The sequence below is a fragment of the Acomys russatus genome, chromosome 23 (assembly GCF_903995435.1).
Source record: "Acomys russatus chromosome 23, mAcoRus1.1, whole genome shotgun sequence".
NCBI classification, from domain to species: domain Eukaryota; kingdom Metazoa; phylum Chordata; class Mammalia; order Rodentia; family Muridae; genus Acomys; species Acomys russatus.
Genome location: NC_067159.1, coordinates 7,973,195 through 7,988,979, shown reverse-complemented (window position 1 = coordinate 7,988,979; position 15,785 = coordinate 7,973,195). Strand labels below are relative to the sequence as shown.

Here is a 15,785-nt window from a genome sequence, read left to right as displayed (position 1 = left end):
ACTCATTTGGCTGGTTTAGCTGGGAGCAAGTCCCAGGGACCCTCTTGTCTCCACCTCCCAGAGCTGGGATAACAGGCACGCAAGCATCCTTAACTTTTTATGTGAGTACTGGGGATCTGAGCCCAGATCGCCACATTGATGTGGCAAGCATTTTACTGACTAAGCCATCTCCCCAGTCCCTCATCATTACGAAATAATAATGTAGGCCCTTTGAACATTGAACATGTAATCCATCTCAGCCAACCCTCCCCTGATTAGAGTATACAGGTCTTTTTAAGCATTGCACTTGTGTTTGTGTGAACGTACAAGTACACAGGTCTGGAGCTGGCGCTCCTCTTTCCACCATGTGTCCAAGAGATTAAACTTGCGTCATCAGCCAGGCACGGCAGCGAGCATCTTTACCTGCTAAGCCAGCTGCCATCGCTGGATACAAGTTTTTAATACACAATCAATGAAGCTGGGTACGGTGACTCACCCCTGCAATCCCAGCACTGGGGAAGTAGGTTCAGGAGAACAGCCTTGCATTCAAGGCCATCAGGCTACATGATGAGGTCAGATCTCAAAAACAAACCTAATTAGATAATAAGTATCCCGCGCTAAAAGAAGAGACGAGAAGATGGTACTTCTCAAACTAGTTTCTTTAGATAACTTTTTTCCAACTATCAAACATATTTTGGAAATGCTGACAAACACAAATTCGTAAATACATAAATGATCTTTAAATGAGTACCAAAACAGAGATAAGAAAATAGAACTACTTACAAATATTAGTCCAGATATCAAAGAAGATGTCCCTGTGAGTGCCACATAGAACTTGGGTGTCAATGAACTTAAGAATCCTGTCACTGTTAAAAGAGAAAACAAGGTTTTTACAAGGTACAAATTTGAAGAACATTGCAATTATGCAAGGATCTTTAGATGGAAAGAGGTAAGTAGTCCAAATGGTTGACTCCTGGCTATGTCCAAGTAAGACTATAAATTGAAAACATTGCCAAGTAGAAAATGTAAGTGACAGCTCTAACCTTCCAACTGCCATAGCTTGGCAACATAATGCCTTGGATAGCACTGGTTGTTTACACATCATATGAATGGACAGTGGGAGACAGTGGCTTGCTGCTACTGCCCAGCATCATGGACATCATGTTGCTAGCTTGGGAAAGATCAAAATTCAAAAGTTCTACTGTATGCAGACAGCTTTTCCACCATTGGAAAGCTCAAAAATTCTAAGCTGACCACCCTAAGTTAATAGCCATCTATATTAATATCTCAAGTGAAATTCATTTGACAAAGTTATAAAAACAAAAAAGGTATACATTTTTAAAAGTTACTTTAAATCCCCATTGTTTCAGGTCTTCAGAATCTTCTCATGCATATAAAAGTGGGGTTTTACAATGTTGTTTAGTTAAGTAAGTAAATCATAATGAGGCTTAGTATGTACATGGCCCTAGGAGCAATCTCTAGGGTCAAAGAAAGGAAAAATGAAAAAAAGAAAGAAAGAAAATTAGAAGTCAAAAGGAGGTAATTTAGCCTTATTTCCTAAAAATGTAAAATACGAGCCATAATTTAGACTAGAACTTTAGCAAATATATAAGAATAGAAAGCTAAGCTAAACACACTTTTATAAAGTGGTCTAATACAGTGGTCCAGGCTGGTCTCAAACTTACTATGCAGCTGAGGAAAACCTTGAACGACCGACATTCCTGTATCTACCTCCCAATTACTGGGATCACAGGCATGCACTAACATTCCTGACTTATTGGGTGCTGAGGGTTGAACCCCACAGCTTCCTGCATACTATGGAAGTACTCTACCCATCAAGCTACATTGCCAGCCCCAATTTTTGAGTTTTAAAAGAAACAAAAAATTTGCAGTGGCCAACTGCTTTCATCTAAATGGTATATGTAGTTAAAACGTAGACAATAAAACCGAAGTGAGCGGGCTTGGTAGTTCAGGCCTGCAATGCTAGCCTTCTGGAGGCTGAGGCAGGAAGGTCTCCAACTTAGGATATCCTGGACTACACAGAGAGACAGTGTTTAAAAACATATTTTTAAGCTAAGCTAGATGGTATATGGCTCTAATTCCACCATATAAGAAATGGTGCTCAAAGGATCAAGAGCTGAAGGCTAGTCTTGGCTACATCCTGGCCTCAAAGCAACAACAATAAGAAGAAAAATACATGACAAACTCAATGAATGGCATTTTAAGGAGCATGCCAACTACCATTAAATACTTCATCCACCCATTACAGACAAATTAGTTAGGTATGTGGTACCTATCCTCTAAAATATCCAAAGTATTTTAGAGCATTAGCCCAGTCTTTCATGTCATCTCATGGAAAAGAAAAAGGAGACCAATGCCTTCTCAAGGGGAAAAAAATTAATAGAATCATCATCATCTAATAGAAATAGGTCCATCTTCTTTTGGGGCTGCAGAAAGAAATACTGCAATAACATCATAAAAAATATTTGCAGAATCCACATGGATCAACACTGCTTACAAGTCTTTATCTTTAGCCCCAGGCAACATAACATTGTGCAAATGCTGAAGGAACATATTAAACAAACCCGCTGTTGTTTGTGTTTCTCTCCCCTCTCCTGCACTATTTTATTATTCACGATAAAGTCTGAAGGCTAAAAATATTACAAAAGACGCTGCTTAATAGATCTGTCTTAAAATAAAAGTATGGTCCACTAAAATCATATTATTTTCTATCCTTTATTAGAGATGTGCTTATCTTCATTTTCTGGGTGTGGGTTCTTTAAATTAGACAGCCGGAGACTAAAAAGTACGACTTTCAAGGGGCTCTGCAAATGATAAGAATGCATATAAACTGTGTGTCCATATCTGGAAATACTCTCTTCCGGCTTACTCCCTGAAGCTTGCAGCTTGTCAGGTAGAGCTTTTCCTGCGGTAACGCAGACAGAACAGAGAGGGCGAACCTTCCGAGCTCTAGGGAGGGGCCGGTAAACTGCAGCACAGGTTTGACAATCAGCTGCCCGGTTGTTGTGTCCCAAGAGGAAAGAATAAATAAATAAATAAATAAATAAATAAATAAATAAATAAATAAATAAATAAATAACCAGCCCACTGGAACATGCAACACCAATTCCTTCTGCAAAGCCCTCCATGACTCCCTGAGAATCTCTCATCTTGGGCGCTTGTCCCCGACCGGCTAGGAGGAGGTTTGGGCCTCTCACCCGCTGTCACGTTGTCACACAGCCTCAGCGGGACCCTCAGAGCGTAAAGCAGCCCCAGCCCCGCCAGGAACCACAGCGTGGACCCCGAGTTCGCCAGCCCGGCCTTCACCCGCTCTTTCCAGCCCAGCGGCGGGCCGAGGCCCAAGCCGGGAACAGGTGCATGAGGACACCCCACGGCCCGCGCGGCTTCCGCGAAGTAGTCTCCGTCCGCCATCTTGCGGCTCCGGCAGGCGCCGGGGACCTGGGAGGGGAGAAGGGCAGGAAACCCGGAGTTGGGAATCCTGGGATAGTGGCGGACTTGGAGCTGGCTACTGCCGAGGCTGAGTCCTGAGCAACCGGACAGTAATGAGGAATGTGACGGAGCGCGGTGGCCGACGGAGGGGCTGCCTAGTCCTCTAGGAGGGCGGGGAAGGACCAGATGGTAACACTTATTCTGCAGGAAACGGACTCAATGTGGCGCTGGAGGGAAGTGAGTTTGGTTCCACACGAGGTTGAGAGTCACCTTTCCGGGGTCGGAAGAGTACTAGTGTCTCCTAGAGCAGAGCAGCTCTTAGTGCACTGCACTCGGCTGCCTACGAGACCAGCGGGGACCAAGGAAAACTTAAGAGGTTGTAGCTACTGCTACTTGACCAGAGGGAGCCCGGGCGTCAGGGACAATCGAGACACGCCATCAAGCTTCCAGGATGAATGGGGAAAGTGACTGGAACTCAGTGAGAAAGAAGCTAAGATGGCTAGAGCCTTGAGGGCGAAGCCACTTCCTAGAGCGCTCCCACGCTAGGCTGTCCCGCCCGCACGGAACTGACATGGCGCCCTCTTGGCCGGAGCTTCCGGGCGGGTCCTTCCGACGGCCCCCGCGGTGATTCCACCACTCAGCTTCCTTCCCGGCCTGCCTCGCGCGGGCCGCCGGGCTGGGCCAGAGCAGCCAAGATGGCCGACTTCGAGGATCGGGTGTCGGATGAGGAGAAGGTAAGGGGTCCGCCTCTCTTTTTTACCTCCACCCCCGACGGGGCCCAGGGGTACGAGCCGGCAACATTGGGAAGCCTGGCGGTGTCCCCAGGAAAAAGAGCCGTTTCCAGGGTCTGGCGTATTTCCTCTGCACCCGGGACGCTTCCTTCCTTGAAGGGGCTTTCCTTTGCCTCACGGTTCTCCGTTCCTCAACTCTTCTTGTCATTCTGGACCGAGCACAGCCTTCCTTCAAAGAAGAGACACTTTAACTGATCAACTTTTGACTGGAGAGTCTATTCTGTAATTACAAGAGAGGAGGCGATGGTGACGTCGGGACGTGTCAGGCAGCAGTTATTTTACCGCCTTTGGCTGTTGGGGCTCACCCCTTCCCCCATTTAGAGGTGTGATTGGGGTTAGTTTAGAACGAGTCACTTCCTGATCAGAGTGGCCTTCTTAACTTCCCATTTGCCCCTCCTTCTTCAGGAAGTGATTTTGCTGTTAGGACTTCTTGACAGGGGAGAGGTCCTCCGGTGTTGTCGGTCCACCTAACTACATACCCTCATCATTTCTCAGCTCCTGGCGATTGAACTAATTCGATTAAAAATAAATAAATAAATAAATCAGTAAACCTCAGGCAGGGCGTTTGCTTAACAATTTGATCAGCACCTTTATTCTTGCTGATGCTCTCTTGTGTGCACGTTTGGCCCCAAGGTGACACCATCCCTTCTGTCTTAATCTTCTTAACTGTAATTTTTTTTTTCAGAGTAGTTTTTTTACTTCCTGTTAAGCAGTGAGAAGTAGCCAGTAGACTTTTTTTTTTCCAATTCCAGAAATTTTAACACATTCAGTTTAGACGAAGCATCCAACCCGTTTTGATGACCTACTGTAGTGCTTTATAACTGGCTTTGTCAGACTGTGGTTTGTGTGCTTAGCTCTTTAAAGGTGTTTTAAATACAAGAGTGAGTTCTAAATCAGATGGAATAACTTTTTCTGACGACAGCATACATTTGCAAATCAGTTTGTCCAAAAAGGAAAGAAGTGTGTCCAGATCTTCAGTAAACACAGCATCATAGGGTTGCTAGAAGTCAGAACGGTCTCACTAGCTAACTCCTTATGGGACAAGAGTGTGTCTTTTGTTTCTGCTGTGACTGTTAAAAAGTATGCGCCCTCCAGTGTTCTATAAAATCTTCTTGGGTTCTTGTAATAGAAAAAAAGACTGGAGATTGTTGAGGGGGACCAGACTATTTTTGATCACTTCTCCATAAAGAATAATTTAACATATCTGTTTGTATATGGGCCACCATCTTTAAATCCTGAAAAGGATGCTTATCACTGTTACAAACGACTTGACAGGGGCTAGGATGGCAGCTTGTTGGTAAGGCACTTGCCATGTGCAGTGGCCTGTGTTTGAACTTCAGCATCACAAAAAACTAACAGCCACCAAAAAATACTTTTTAGCCTTGGTTTCTTTTATTTGGACATTGAGCATCATAAATGTTAAAGGACTTAGGAACAAAAAAGACATATCTAAAACTAACACTAGAAAGGAAACTGTAACAATGTTTATTCTGAGGCAATACTTCCGGTTCACATAATATCAAGTTAGAGTGGAATCTTATTCCCTTTCTGGAGAGGGTCTTGTATGGCTCATGTAAGCCTCAAACTCACTGTATAGCCAAGAATGACCCCAACCCCTAATCTGCCTGTCTCCACCTCTCAGTACTGCTGTTGTAGGCATAAACCGTCATACTTAGCTCTGCTACTTACTTCTAATGATGGAACAAGCAAATCCTAATAAGTAAGTCTGCCCTAGAAGTACTTCCTATTTTAGTAAAGAGCTTTTTTTGGGGGGTGGAGGGGGACAGAGTCTTGCTATGTATCCCTAGCTGATCTGGAACTTGCTCTGTAGGTTGGATTGGGCTCCAGTTTGGCCTGATGCCTCTGCCTGCCATGTGCTGGGATTATAGCTGAACCCACAACGCTGGGTTGAATAGAGTTCTTTTTTTTTTTTTTTTTTTTAATCAATTACATTGTCTTTATCGTAGCTAATGAAGCATCATGATATGGTAAAGCCCTTATGATTTGAGCTGGGCACGGTGATGCATGCTTTTAATCTCAGCACTAAGGAGGCAGAAGCAGGTATATGTCTGTGAGTTCCAGGCCAGCCTTGTCTACATAGTAACTTCCAGGACTACATAGAGAGACCCTAGTAATTTGAGATTCCTGTAGTTTTATTATATTCTTTCCTCAGAGCTGACAGACACATTCATGCCTTTCTAAATCTAGGAGTCGAAAGAACGGGCTGCTGGGTGGTGGAGGTACATGTCTTTAATCCCAGCACTCTGGAGGCAGAGGCAGGCAAATCTCTGTGAGTTTAAGTCTAGCCTGGTCTACAGAGTGAGTTCCAGGTCAGCTACGGCTACACAAAGAAACCCTGGAGAGAGAGGGAGGGAGGGGTGAGGGGGGGAGGGAGAGAGAGAGAGAAGAGAGAGAAGGTGTGCGTCTAATCTTTAGATTTATCTTAACTGGACTCAAAAATTTAGAAAAGCTAGGGGCAAAGGCTGCCTGCCTCTGCCTGTAATGATCTCAGCATTTGGAAGGTAAACTTTTTTTTGAGAAAAGATTTTACTGATTGAATGGGATTCATAAGCAAGTAATCCTTGATGAGATGTACTAATTATTTATTTGTTTACTTATTTTGATTTTTTTGAGACATTCTGAATTTTGAAACTCAAGGTAATCTGGAACGCTGTGTAGCCCAGGCTTAACTCCAAGTGACCCTTCTGTCCCTGGGTTCTTGGTGTCCAGCTTATAGTCATGAGCCACCATCCTAGCAGTACAGACTACTCTTAAAAGATGAAAGCCTGGGGGCTGCTGCACTTCTTTAATCCCAGCACTAGGGAGGCAGAAGGAGGTGGATCTTTGTGAGTTCAAGGCCAGCTACAGTGTGAGCTTCAGAACAGCCAGGGCTGTTTCAAAAAAAAACCAAAAACAAACAAAAAATCAAGATGAAAGATAGTTTTAGTCTTTCTTGGCCTGGTGACTCAGGCCTATCATCCCAGCTGCTTAGGAAGCTGAGGCAAGAGGATAGAAAAATGTAAGGTATGTCCGGGCTGCAGCAAGTTCAAGTACAGCTTGGAAGACTTGGTGCAACAAAAAGACATTAAAGGCATTCCAACTATCTCAGGAATGAAAAGGGAGGTAGGAGACAGGTTGGGTACATAGGTCAGTGGTAGCACACTTGCCCCTAGGACTAATCCCCAGGACTGCAAGATGTTTGAGAATTAGTTTCTACTTTGAATCCTTGAAGGAAATCCAGAATTTTCATTTTCTTCTTTCTTGTTTTGTTTTTTTTTTTGTTTGTTTGTTTGTTTGTTTTGAGACAGGGTTTCTCTGTGTTAGCCTTGACTATCCTGAACTCGCTTTATAGACCAGGCTGACCTCGAACTCAGAGCGATCTGCCTGCCTCTGCCTCCCAAATGCTGGGATTAAAGGCATGTGCCATCATGCCCGGCCATTTTCTTCTTTCTTGTTACAGACATCAAATGCATTTGATTTGGGAAGGGTATGTTTTGGTTTTGTTGTTCTGTTTTGTTGTATGTATGTTGTGGTGCCAAAAGGAATGATTTCATATTCTTTTTTATCTTTGTTATATTTTCTGAAAGCAAATAGCCCTTACATAAGTTTGGCATTTAAGGTCTTTGATTTTTCTTTCAAGCATTTCTGTAAAAGCAAGTAAAATTATGTTTATAACCAGCTGCTAAAGCTTTTAGCACTTTTAAAGAGAAAGTTGGGTTTTTTTTGTTGGTTTTGTTTTGTTTTTTCTTTTTACTTCTGCGTTGTTACCTGAAATGGTCAGAGGAGCTGTCTAAAGCAGAAAGTGAGAAGTTTAGTAACAGGCAAGTGAATGCGTCTAGCCTTATCCTGGAGTTGAATTTCTGGAAACTATGCTAGGTTCTTACTCTCTTCAGTTAACTCGGTTCTAAATGCTTACCAAGACCAAGATGGCCTAATTAAGAAGTTTAAAGTGGGAAGTGAACTACTTGTTTGGGCACTCTGCCTTGTCTGTGTTCTTTATTTCACAGTTCAGCATTGATTTGTTTGGCTTTTAATGCTGTTTGTTTGTTTCTAACAATGTGAAGAGAATTCTAGGATTGAAAAAAATGATTTGCATGGTTTTCCTCTTTAACTAATGAGTAAGATATGAGTATACACCTTTAAAAATATGAGAAGTGGATCTGTATGCCTTTAATTTAGGCAGAGGTGTCCTTCGTAAGGGTTTGTTTGTTTGTTTGTTTGTTTGTTTTATTGGATGTTTGTGTTTTGAAACCGTCTCATTCTGTAGTTCAGATTGTCCATACACTGTCTGGGTACGCCTGTTTCAACTTTCTGGAGGACTGGGCTTACAAGCCTGTGGCTATTACACATCACACCTGGCTTTAGGCATTTGTTTTTAAGCTTTTTTGTTTGTTTGTTTGCTTGCTTGCTTTGTTTTGCTGTCGCTCAGGCTAGCCTAGAATTGGTTACGGAACCAAAGCTGGCCTTGAACTGTCATCTTGTCTCAGCCTCCAGTTTAAACTGTGGTACCAACTATTCCTGTTGCTGCTCATGATGATGATGATGATGATGATGATTTTTCCCTATTCCTCCTTCCTTCTAGAAGCAGGTTTATCAAACTGTAGTAGTGATATAAAAACTATAAATAAGGCCAGGAGAGATGGCTCAGTTCACTCTCTGGAACGCATGTAAAGGTGAAGGGAGAGAAAAGAGTTACAGAGGTGTCCCCTAACGTCCACATATGCACACCCCCTCCCTACTTTAATAATAGCAACGGTTTTTACATCTTGTAAATAGAAGCTAGGATTTAAGAGCTTTGTTAGATTATGAAAATCTACTTTTAAGCTGCCTATCCTCAATTATATACTTTACTAGATCGAGTTAAATCCTTGTAGGATGAAATAAGCTCTTAGTCTTATTTGCCAAGACTTCCTATTCAGTTAACGTTCTTTTTATCACTTTCGTTTTCATTCTCTTTAGTTAGCTCCCCTGATAGTAGTAGTCTTATAATTTGGTACAAAATTCTGAACCAGAACACAAAACCTAAGCAGCTATAATTCACGTGATTATAGGTTTATTATAATTTCTTCTAGAATGGTGAAGTGTTTTATTAGAAGCAGCCTTGGTGTGTTAAACTGGGTAGTATAATTAGGCATAAAATGTAGACCCCAGGTTTGTCTGCTTCTCAGCCATTCTGTTTGTACTACACAATTTCCCGTGAGCTGTGAGTGGAAAAACCAGTGCAGAGCGATGGTGATGCACACCTTTAGTCCTAGCAGTAGGGAGGTAAAGGCAGGCAGATCTATGTGAGTTCAAGGGCCACCCTGGTCTACAGAGAGTTCCAGGACAGCTAGGCCTACACAGAGAAGCCCTGTCTCAAAAAACCAAAAAAAGAAAGAAAAGAAAAAGAAAGAAAGAAAAGAAAAGAAGAAGAAGAAAGATAAACCAGATGGAGGTGAACACTTAAGAAATTATGAATGAGGTGTTATGGTGTAGTGGGAAAGAATCGATTGGCGGTGTTAGGAGTCTGTCAGTGGGCTCAGTTTCCTTCTGAAATGAGACAGAGAAGACTACTCCAACAAGGTTTATTGGGCTTTCTCAGTCTACTAAAGAAATTTCTCTTTTAATAATTGAAACATTAAAATGTCCAGAGGTTCTTAGGTGGTCTGCATTCCTGTGCTCGCTGTGATAACAGGCAGTTAGTTCCTTGGTAACTGGAATCATGCCTTTTTATCTAATGCTTAGCCCCGCACCAAGAACACAGTGTAGTTACAGTGTTAACTGTATGAAAAAGATTCCCACTTCCTTAATTCCTATATTTCTCACTCAGCTCCTAGGAAGTACTTTCCCCCAGGTATTTCTGATAGTTTCAATACCTTTTTGTGTGTTGTTATGTCTGAGCACTTGCTACCGTTTCTGCTGCTCTGCCATGCCACTGTTGGGAACATTCAGCATGCCCCGGAAGCATTTTCTAACAGAGTTCATAAAGCTGCGTCACCTTGTGTTTGCCACTGTGACTATGTATTTGTACCTGCAAGGGGCCTTGCAAAGACCCTAAGGGAAATATTTCCTTTGTTTGGTATGAGTTCTCTGCTTTAGAGCACAACATAAACAAACAAACAAAACAAAAACCAAGCATTCTTAGCACTTTACTTTGTCCAGTGTACAAATTTCTTACATCTCCTTGCCAAAAATAAGTAAAGTCCTTATATAGGTCATGAAATTTAAAACCCTAGATAGAGAAAATTAGTCATAATAGTGAAAACAAAAGACTGTTTGGGTATTAATAGTGAAGACAAAAGACTATTTGGGTTTTTTGTTTTTTGTTTTTTTTAATTTGGGTATTTTTTAAACTAGATTCCAACACCCATGCACTACTATTCCTTTTCTCTTTCTTGCCGCATGTGGTCAGGGTCTAGACCTGGTGTTTGGCATCCTATTCAAGGAATTAAAATAAACACATGAAGATTTGCAATGGGAAAAAACTTAATTCAGAAATGAAACCATCAAACAGGTCAGAAATATAATCACTGTACATCTGGCCACATGAATGAGAATACTCTAGAGCCCCCGGTTACTACTGCATGGGGCTACTTTTATGGTATCTAAAGTTGGCAGGAGTTTGGGTACTAAGAGGCGCAGCCAAATGGATGAGTCCCTGTTTTGATTGACAGGATTAGGTTATGTAAGTCTGCACACTGGCCTGTCCCATTTCATTATATTTTTTATTTTATTCATATTTATGCCCAATTATTCTTAGCCATATGATGGTAAATAGATTTCCCCTGAAAGTTCACTTGGAGGTTACAGTTTACCTTATTGGAAACACACCCAAAGCTAGTTAAGTCAGATCAGTTTCTATCTTCCCTACCAAAAAGGGGAGTTTTCGATCATTTGCCAAGAGGAGAGAAACTTACTTGGAGTAAGTGGGAGTCCTAGTTGGCCAAAAAGTTGTTAGGTGAGCTGTTAGAGGAGGGATGTGTGTGCCTAGCACTTTCAGGTTAAGAGTTTTAGGCTGCCAAGTGCATTGATTAAAAAGGAGTGTATGTAGTGTCTTTGGTTTTGTTTGTTTTGTTTTGTTTTGTTTTTTCATTTTTTCGAGACAGAGTATCTCTTGTAGTCCTGGCTGCCCTGGAACTCACCCTGTAAGACAGGCTGGCCTCGAACTCACGAATCCACCTGCCTCTGTCTCCAAGTGCTAGGATTAAAAACCTGCATAGCCACGCCTAGCAGTGATGAACGCCTTTAATCCCAGCACTTTGTAATCTTTGTAAATTCAAGGCCAGACCAGTTTACATAGCACTTTCCAGGCCAGCAAGGGCTATATAAATATAGTGAGATCCTGTTTCAAACAAAATATACATACTAATATGGCTCAAACCAAGTGAAGGTCCAGATTACAGAATTATTCCTTATGCTTGACTGTCTCATCTTCATTAGAGCATTCTCTGGAACTTGGCCTTTCTGTTCATCCCTCCATTATTCTCTTATTTGCAGAAGAACACACAATACCCTTTTCAGTACTGGGGATTGAACACTGGACTCTGTGAATGCTAAGGAAACATCCTACCACCCGACTGTATCTCCAGCCCAAGAAGCCCTTTTGCTTTTGTTTTTTGGAGATGAAGTCTCATGTAGCCAGGCTGGCTTGGAACTCAAAAGTATAGATAGTATGATCCTCCTGCCTCATCTTGTCTTCTATTGCTGTGAAGAGACACCATGACCACAGCAGCTGTTATAAAGGAAAACATTTAATTGAGGCTGGCTTACAGTTCTGAAGTTTAGTCCATTTTCATCATATCAGGAAGTGTGGTGGCATGGGGCTGACATGGGGCTGAAGAGGTAGCTGAGAGTTTTACCTCTTGATCCAAAGGCAGTCGGAAGTGACAGTGACGCTTCTAAGACCTCAAAACCACCTCCTCAGTGACACACCTACTCCAACAAGGCCTCCTCTGATAGTGCCACTCCCTGTGAGCCTATGGGATGCATTTTTTTTTTTTTAAAGATTTATTTACTTATTATGTATACAGTGCTCTGCTGCCTGCGTGCCTGCCCACCAGAAGAGGGCACCCAATCTCATTATAGATGGTTGTGAGCCACCATGTGGTTTCTAGGAATTGAACTCATGGCCTCTAGAAGAGCAGGCAGTGCTCTTAACCATCACTCCAGCCCCATATGAGAGCCATTTTTATTCAAACCACTACATGCTTCCTCCTCCCAAATGCTTGGGAGTATAAGCATTCACTACCATACCCTACCTCTACTTTTCAGTTAAACTGTCCATATTCCCTTCACCATTGTTTTCTTTGGGGGGCCTTTTATTGTTTGTATGTCTGTTTGTGTGGCAAGCACTCCACCACTGAGCTACATCTCCCCGGCCCTCAGGGGTGGTTGGGTTTGTTGTTGTTGTTTGTTTTTGTTTGGTTTGGTTTTTTGGTGGTGGTTTCTGTTGTCTGTTTGGTTTTTTTACTGGGGGGGGGCAGTCAGAATTTATTACTATGATGAATCAGAGGAGACAATTTGCAGAGTGTTGGTTTCTCCTTTCTTTGTGGGAGTTACAGAAATTGAACTTCAGACATTAGACTTGGCAGCAAGTGTCTTTTCCCACTGAGCCATCTCTCCTGCCTTTTGTGTGTATTTTGTAGCTCAGGACATCTTTGAACTCACAGAACTCTACCTTCCTCCAAGAGGACTACTTAAGTACTTTGATTTTTTTGAGATGGGTTCTCTCTATTATACAGCCCTGGCTGTCCTGGAACTTGCTGTGTAGACCAGGCTAGCCTCAAATTCACAGAGATTTGCCTGCCTCCAGAATGCTGAGATTAAAGGTGTGCATCACCACTCCAGGCTCTTTAACAGCATTTTTAGACTTATTTTGATCATTATTTGTGCGCGTGGGGGGGTGGTATGTGCACCCTGAGAGTCCAGAAGAAGTTGGATCCCATGATTCCATGTAGAGTTCCAGTCAATTGTAAGGGCCCCTGCCCTATTCCTTGGAAGAACTGGGACTGAACTCAGATCCGCAAGAGCTCTCTCAGCTGCTGAGACATCTCTCCAGCCCCCTTTTACAGCATGCTTGTTTCCTGCCTCCAGCCTTTCCTTCCCTTCCAGCTGGATTACTATAAATTCTTCAGAGCTATATTACTCAGTTTTGGGTAGCATGTAAAATTTATCTTTACTATTGCTTGCACATGCATATTTTAAGTCATTGTGAGATGCAATAGTCATCTGAGTGAACCGTACATTAGTGTGTAAGGCATGGTGTAGCATAAAGGCAAGCAGGCTGCCTCAAAGAAAGATGGCGGTTTTTTTTTTTATGGAGAGATTTTGCTTAGTGATTGTATTGCATTGAGATAACTTGTTAAGTATTTATTAAGTATTAAATCTTTAATCAATATGCATCCCTGCCAAAACATCCCTAAGAATAACTGAAAATAATAATAATAATAATAGGACTAACTGTCCAAAACTAGTCATTGTAGAGTGACTACAATGTTGACAATCTGCTTTCAGCACTGTGTCCTCCGTAGGACCTTGGCTCCTTTGTATAAGTAGTAGATAGTAGGTGGCGATGCTGAGCAGTTCTACTGATGTACTGGCACAGTCCTAAACAGCAGACCGAGCTGATACCATGCCAGCACAAATACCTTCATAGCTGTTGAGACGTCCAGATGCTCTGGTAGCATCATAATTGTTGTTAAATCAAGGGAGTAGTATTTTGAGCTTCTTTAAGCACGATACCAAAAATGAATGCATAAAATATGCTAAACACTTTGAGAATCGTGGCTTTAGAAGTTGAAAAACAGTGAAAATCCCCATAATACAGCCAAGGGGACTGGCTCCTGTAAGAACTTTCTGCATGAGCCAGGCATGGTGGCACCCTCCTTTAATCCCAGCACTCAGAGAGGCAAAGACAGGTGGATCTCTTGAGTTCGAGATCCAGCCTGGCCTACAGAGTGAGTACAGGATAGCCAAGGCTACACAGAGAATCCCTGTTTCAGGAAAAGAGAAAGAGAGAAAACATTCTGCTGTAGGTACCAAGCGTGCATGTAGTGCATGCTTACACATGGGGGCAGCAACACACTCATAAAATAAATAAATCTTTTTTTTTTTTTTAAAGAAAGCTTTCTGCTGTGACAGTTGATTGGAACAGTTCTTGCCTACAATATTTCTGGTCAGAGTTTCTTTCAAAAGCAAATTTCTAGGTTCGGTCTTAGACGTACTCAGTCAGAATTTCTGAAGATAAGTAGTCAGGAATGTATTTTAAGTGTTCTGATGATTCTTTATAGAGTCAAGAAAAGCGAACCTGCTGTGGTTCAAATCCTCATTCTCTCCTGTTGTGCTGAGTTGTTTGATTCATCAGGATACTGAATCCATCTCCTTTAGGCATTCATATTTACTAAGTTGAAGAAACTAATTATAAAAATGGAATAATGCTAACTTAATGAATACAAAAATGGCTAAGTTTTTTCCCAGCTATTGTAGGCACATGGGAAGTTATAAATCTTAGCATACTACTATATTTATTTTGCAATATATGTAATATATATGTATAATCCGTCTATCCCTGTAGTGCTGAGTATTAGCCCTAGGCTCATGTCTGTGCAGTGGCAGTGCTCTACCACTGGCCTGTATCTGCAACTTTTTTTAAGTTTTATTTTTATTTTGTGTGGTTTGCATGTATATATGTGCAGCACATGTGTGTCTAGCACCTACAGAGGTCAGGAGTGGGTGAGGAATCTCCTGGAACTGAAGGATGCAAACTATTATGAGCCACCATGTCTGTTCTGGGGAATACTCCTACCTCCTGAGCCATCTCTCCATGTTACCTTAGTGCAAAACAAAGAATTGCCCAGGATGACTTTGAATTTTTGGTCTTTCTGCCCGTCTCCTAAGTGGCTAGGATTAAGCCTGGCCTCACAACAGTTTAAACTTTTTGAATCTGAAACTAGAACCAGGGAAGTTATCTATCTATGTGATCAAAAAAAAAAAAAAGTGATAGTTAAAATGTCTTATTGAAGATTTACCAACATGTCCCTACAGTTTTGTTTGTTGTTGTTGTTTTGTCTTTCTGTTCTGTCTCAGTTCTTTAAATATTCAGGTAGATCTACTAAGTAACCCACTAGTGTCCTTCCCATCCCTCTGTACATACATGTCGCATTCATGATAAGACTTGAATTTTCTTAATTTCCATTGAGGTCGACCTAATACTTTAAATTTTATTTACTTAAAAAGTGGATTGAGGGCTGGAGAGATGACTCAGAGGTTAAGTGCAGTGGCTGATCTTCAAAGGTCCTGAGTTCAATTCTCACCAATACATGTTGGCTCACAACCATCTATAATGAGATCTGGTACCCTTTTCTGGCGGGCAGGCACACATGCAGGTAGAACACTGTATACATAATAAATTAATAAATCTTTTTTTTTTTTTAAGTGGATGGCTTAAGGCATAGCATTCACTTTAAATGCCTAAATGAACACTTAGGATACAGGCTCAGAAATCTTAGCAACATTCTGCGTGATTTAGATCCCAGGATGAAAATTAGGGGATGATTTCTTTCTAACTCAGTGCTCAGAGACAGAAAT

At 41.9% G+C, this 15,785-nt stretch overlaps 2 protein-coding genes across 2 annotated transcripts in view; one reads left to right on the top strand and one right to left on the bottom strand.

Moving 5' to 3' along the window:
- The window catches only part of St7l (suppression of tumorigenicity 7 like), a 66,707-nt gene extending 63,145 nt beyond the window's left edge, over positions 1-3,562 (bottom strand). Inside the window, exons 1-2 of the mRNA XM_051165840.1 lie at positions 3,198-3,562; positions 763-845 (exon numbers count right to left, since the gene is read on the bottom strand). Coding sequence (XP_051021797.1) covers positions 763-845; positions 3,198-3,411 — 297 coding nt within the window. The 5' untranslated portion in view covers positions 3,412-3,562. The remainder of the gene's footprint in view (positions 1-762; positions 846-3,197) is intronic.
- A 447-nt stretch (positions 3,563-4,009) lies between these two features.
- The window catches only part of Capza1 (capping actin protein of muscle Z-line subunit alpha 1), a 43,577-nt gene continuing 31,801 nt past the window's right edge, over positions 4,010-15,785 (top strand). Inside the window, exon 1 of the mRNA XM_051165848.1 lies at positions 4,010-4,163. Coding sequence (XP_051021805.1) covers positions 4,125-4,163 — 39 coding nt within the window. The 5' untranslated portion in view covers positions 4,010-4,124. The remainder of the gene's footprint in view (positions 4,164-15,785) is intronic.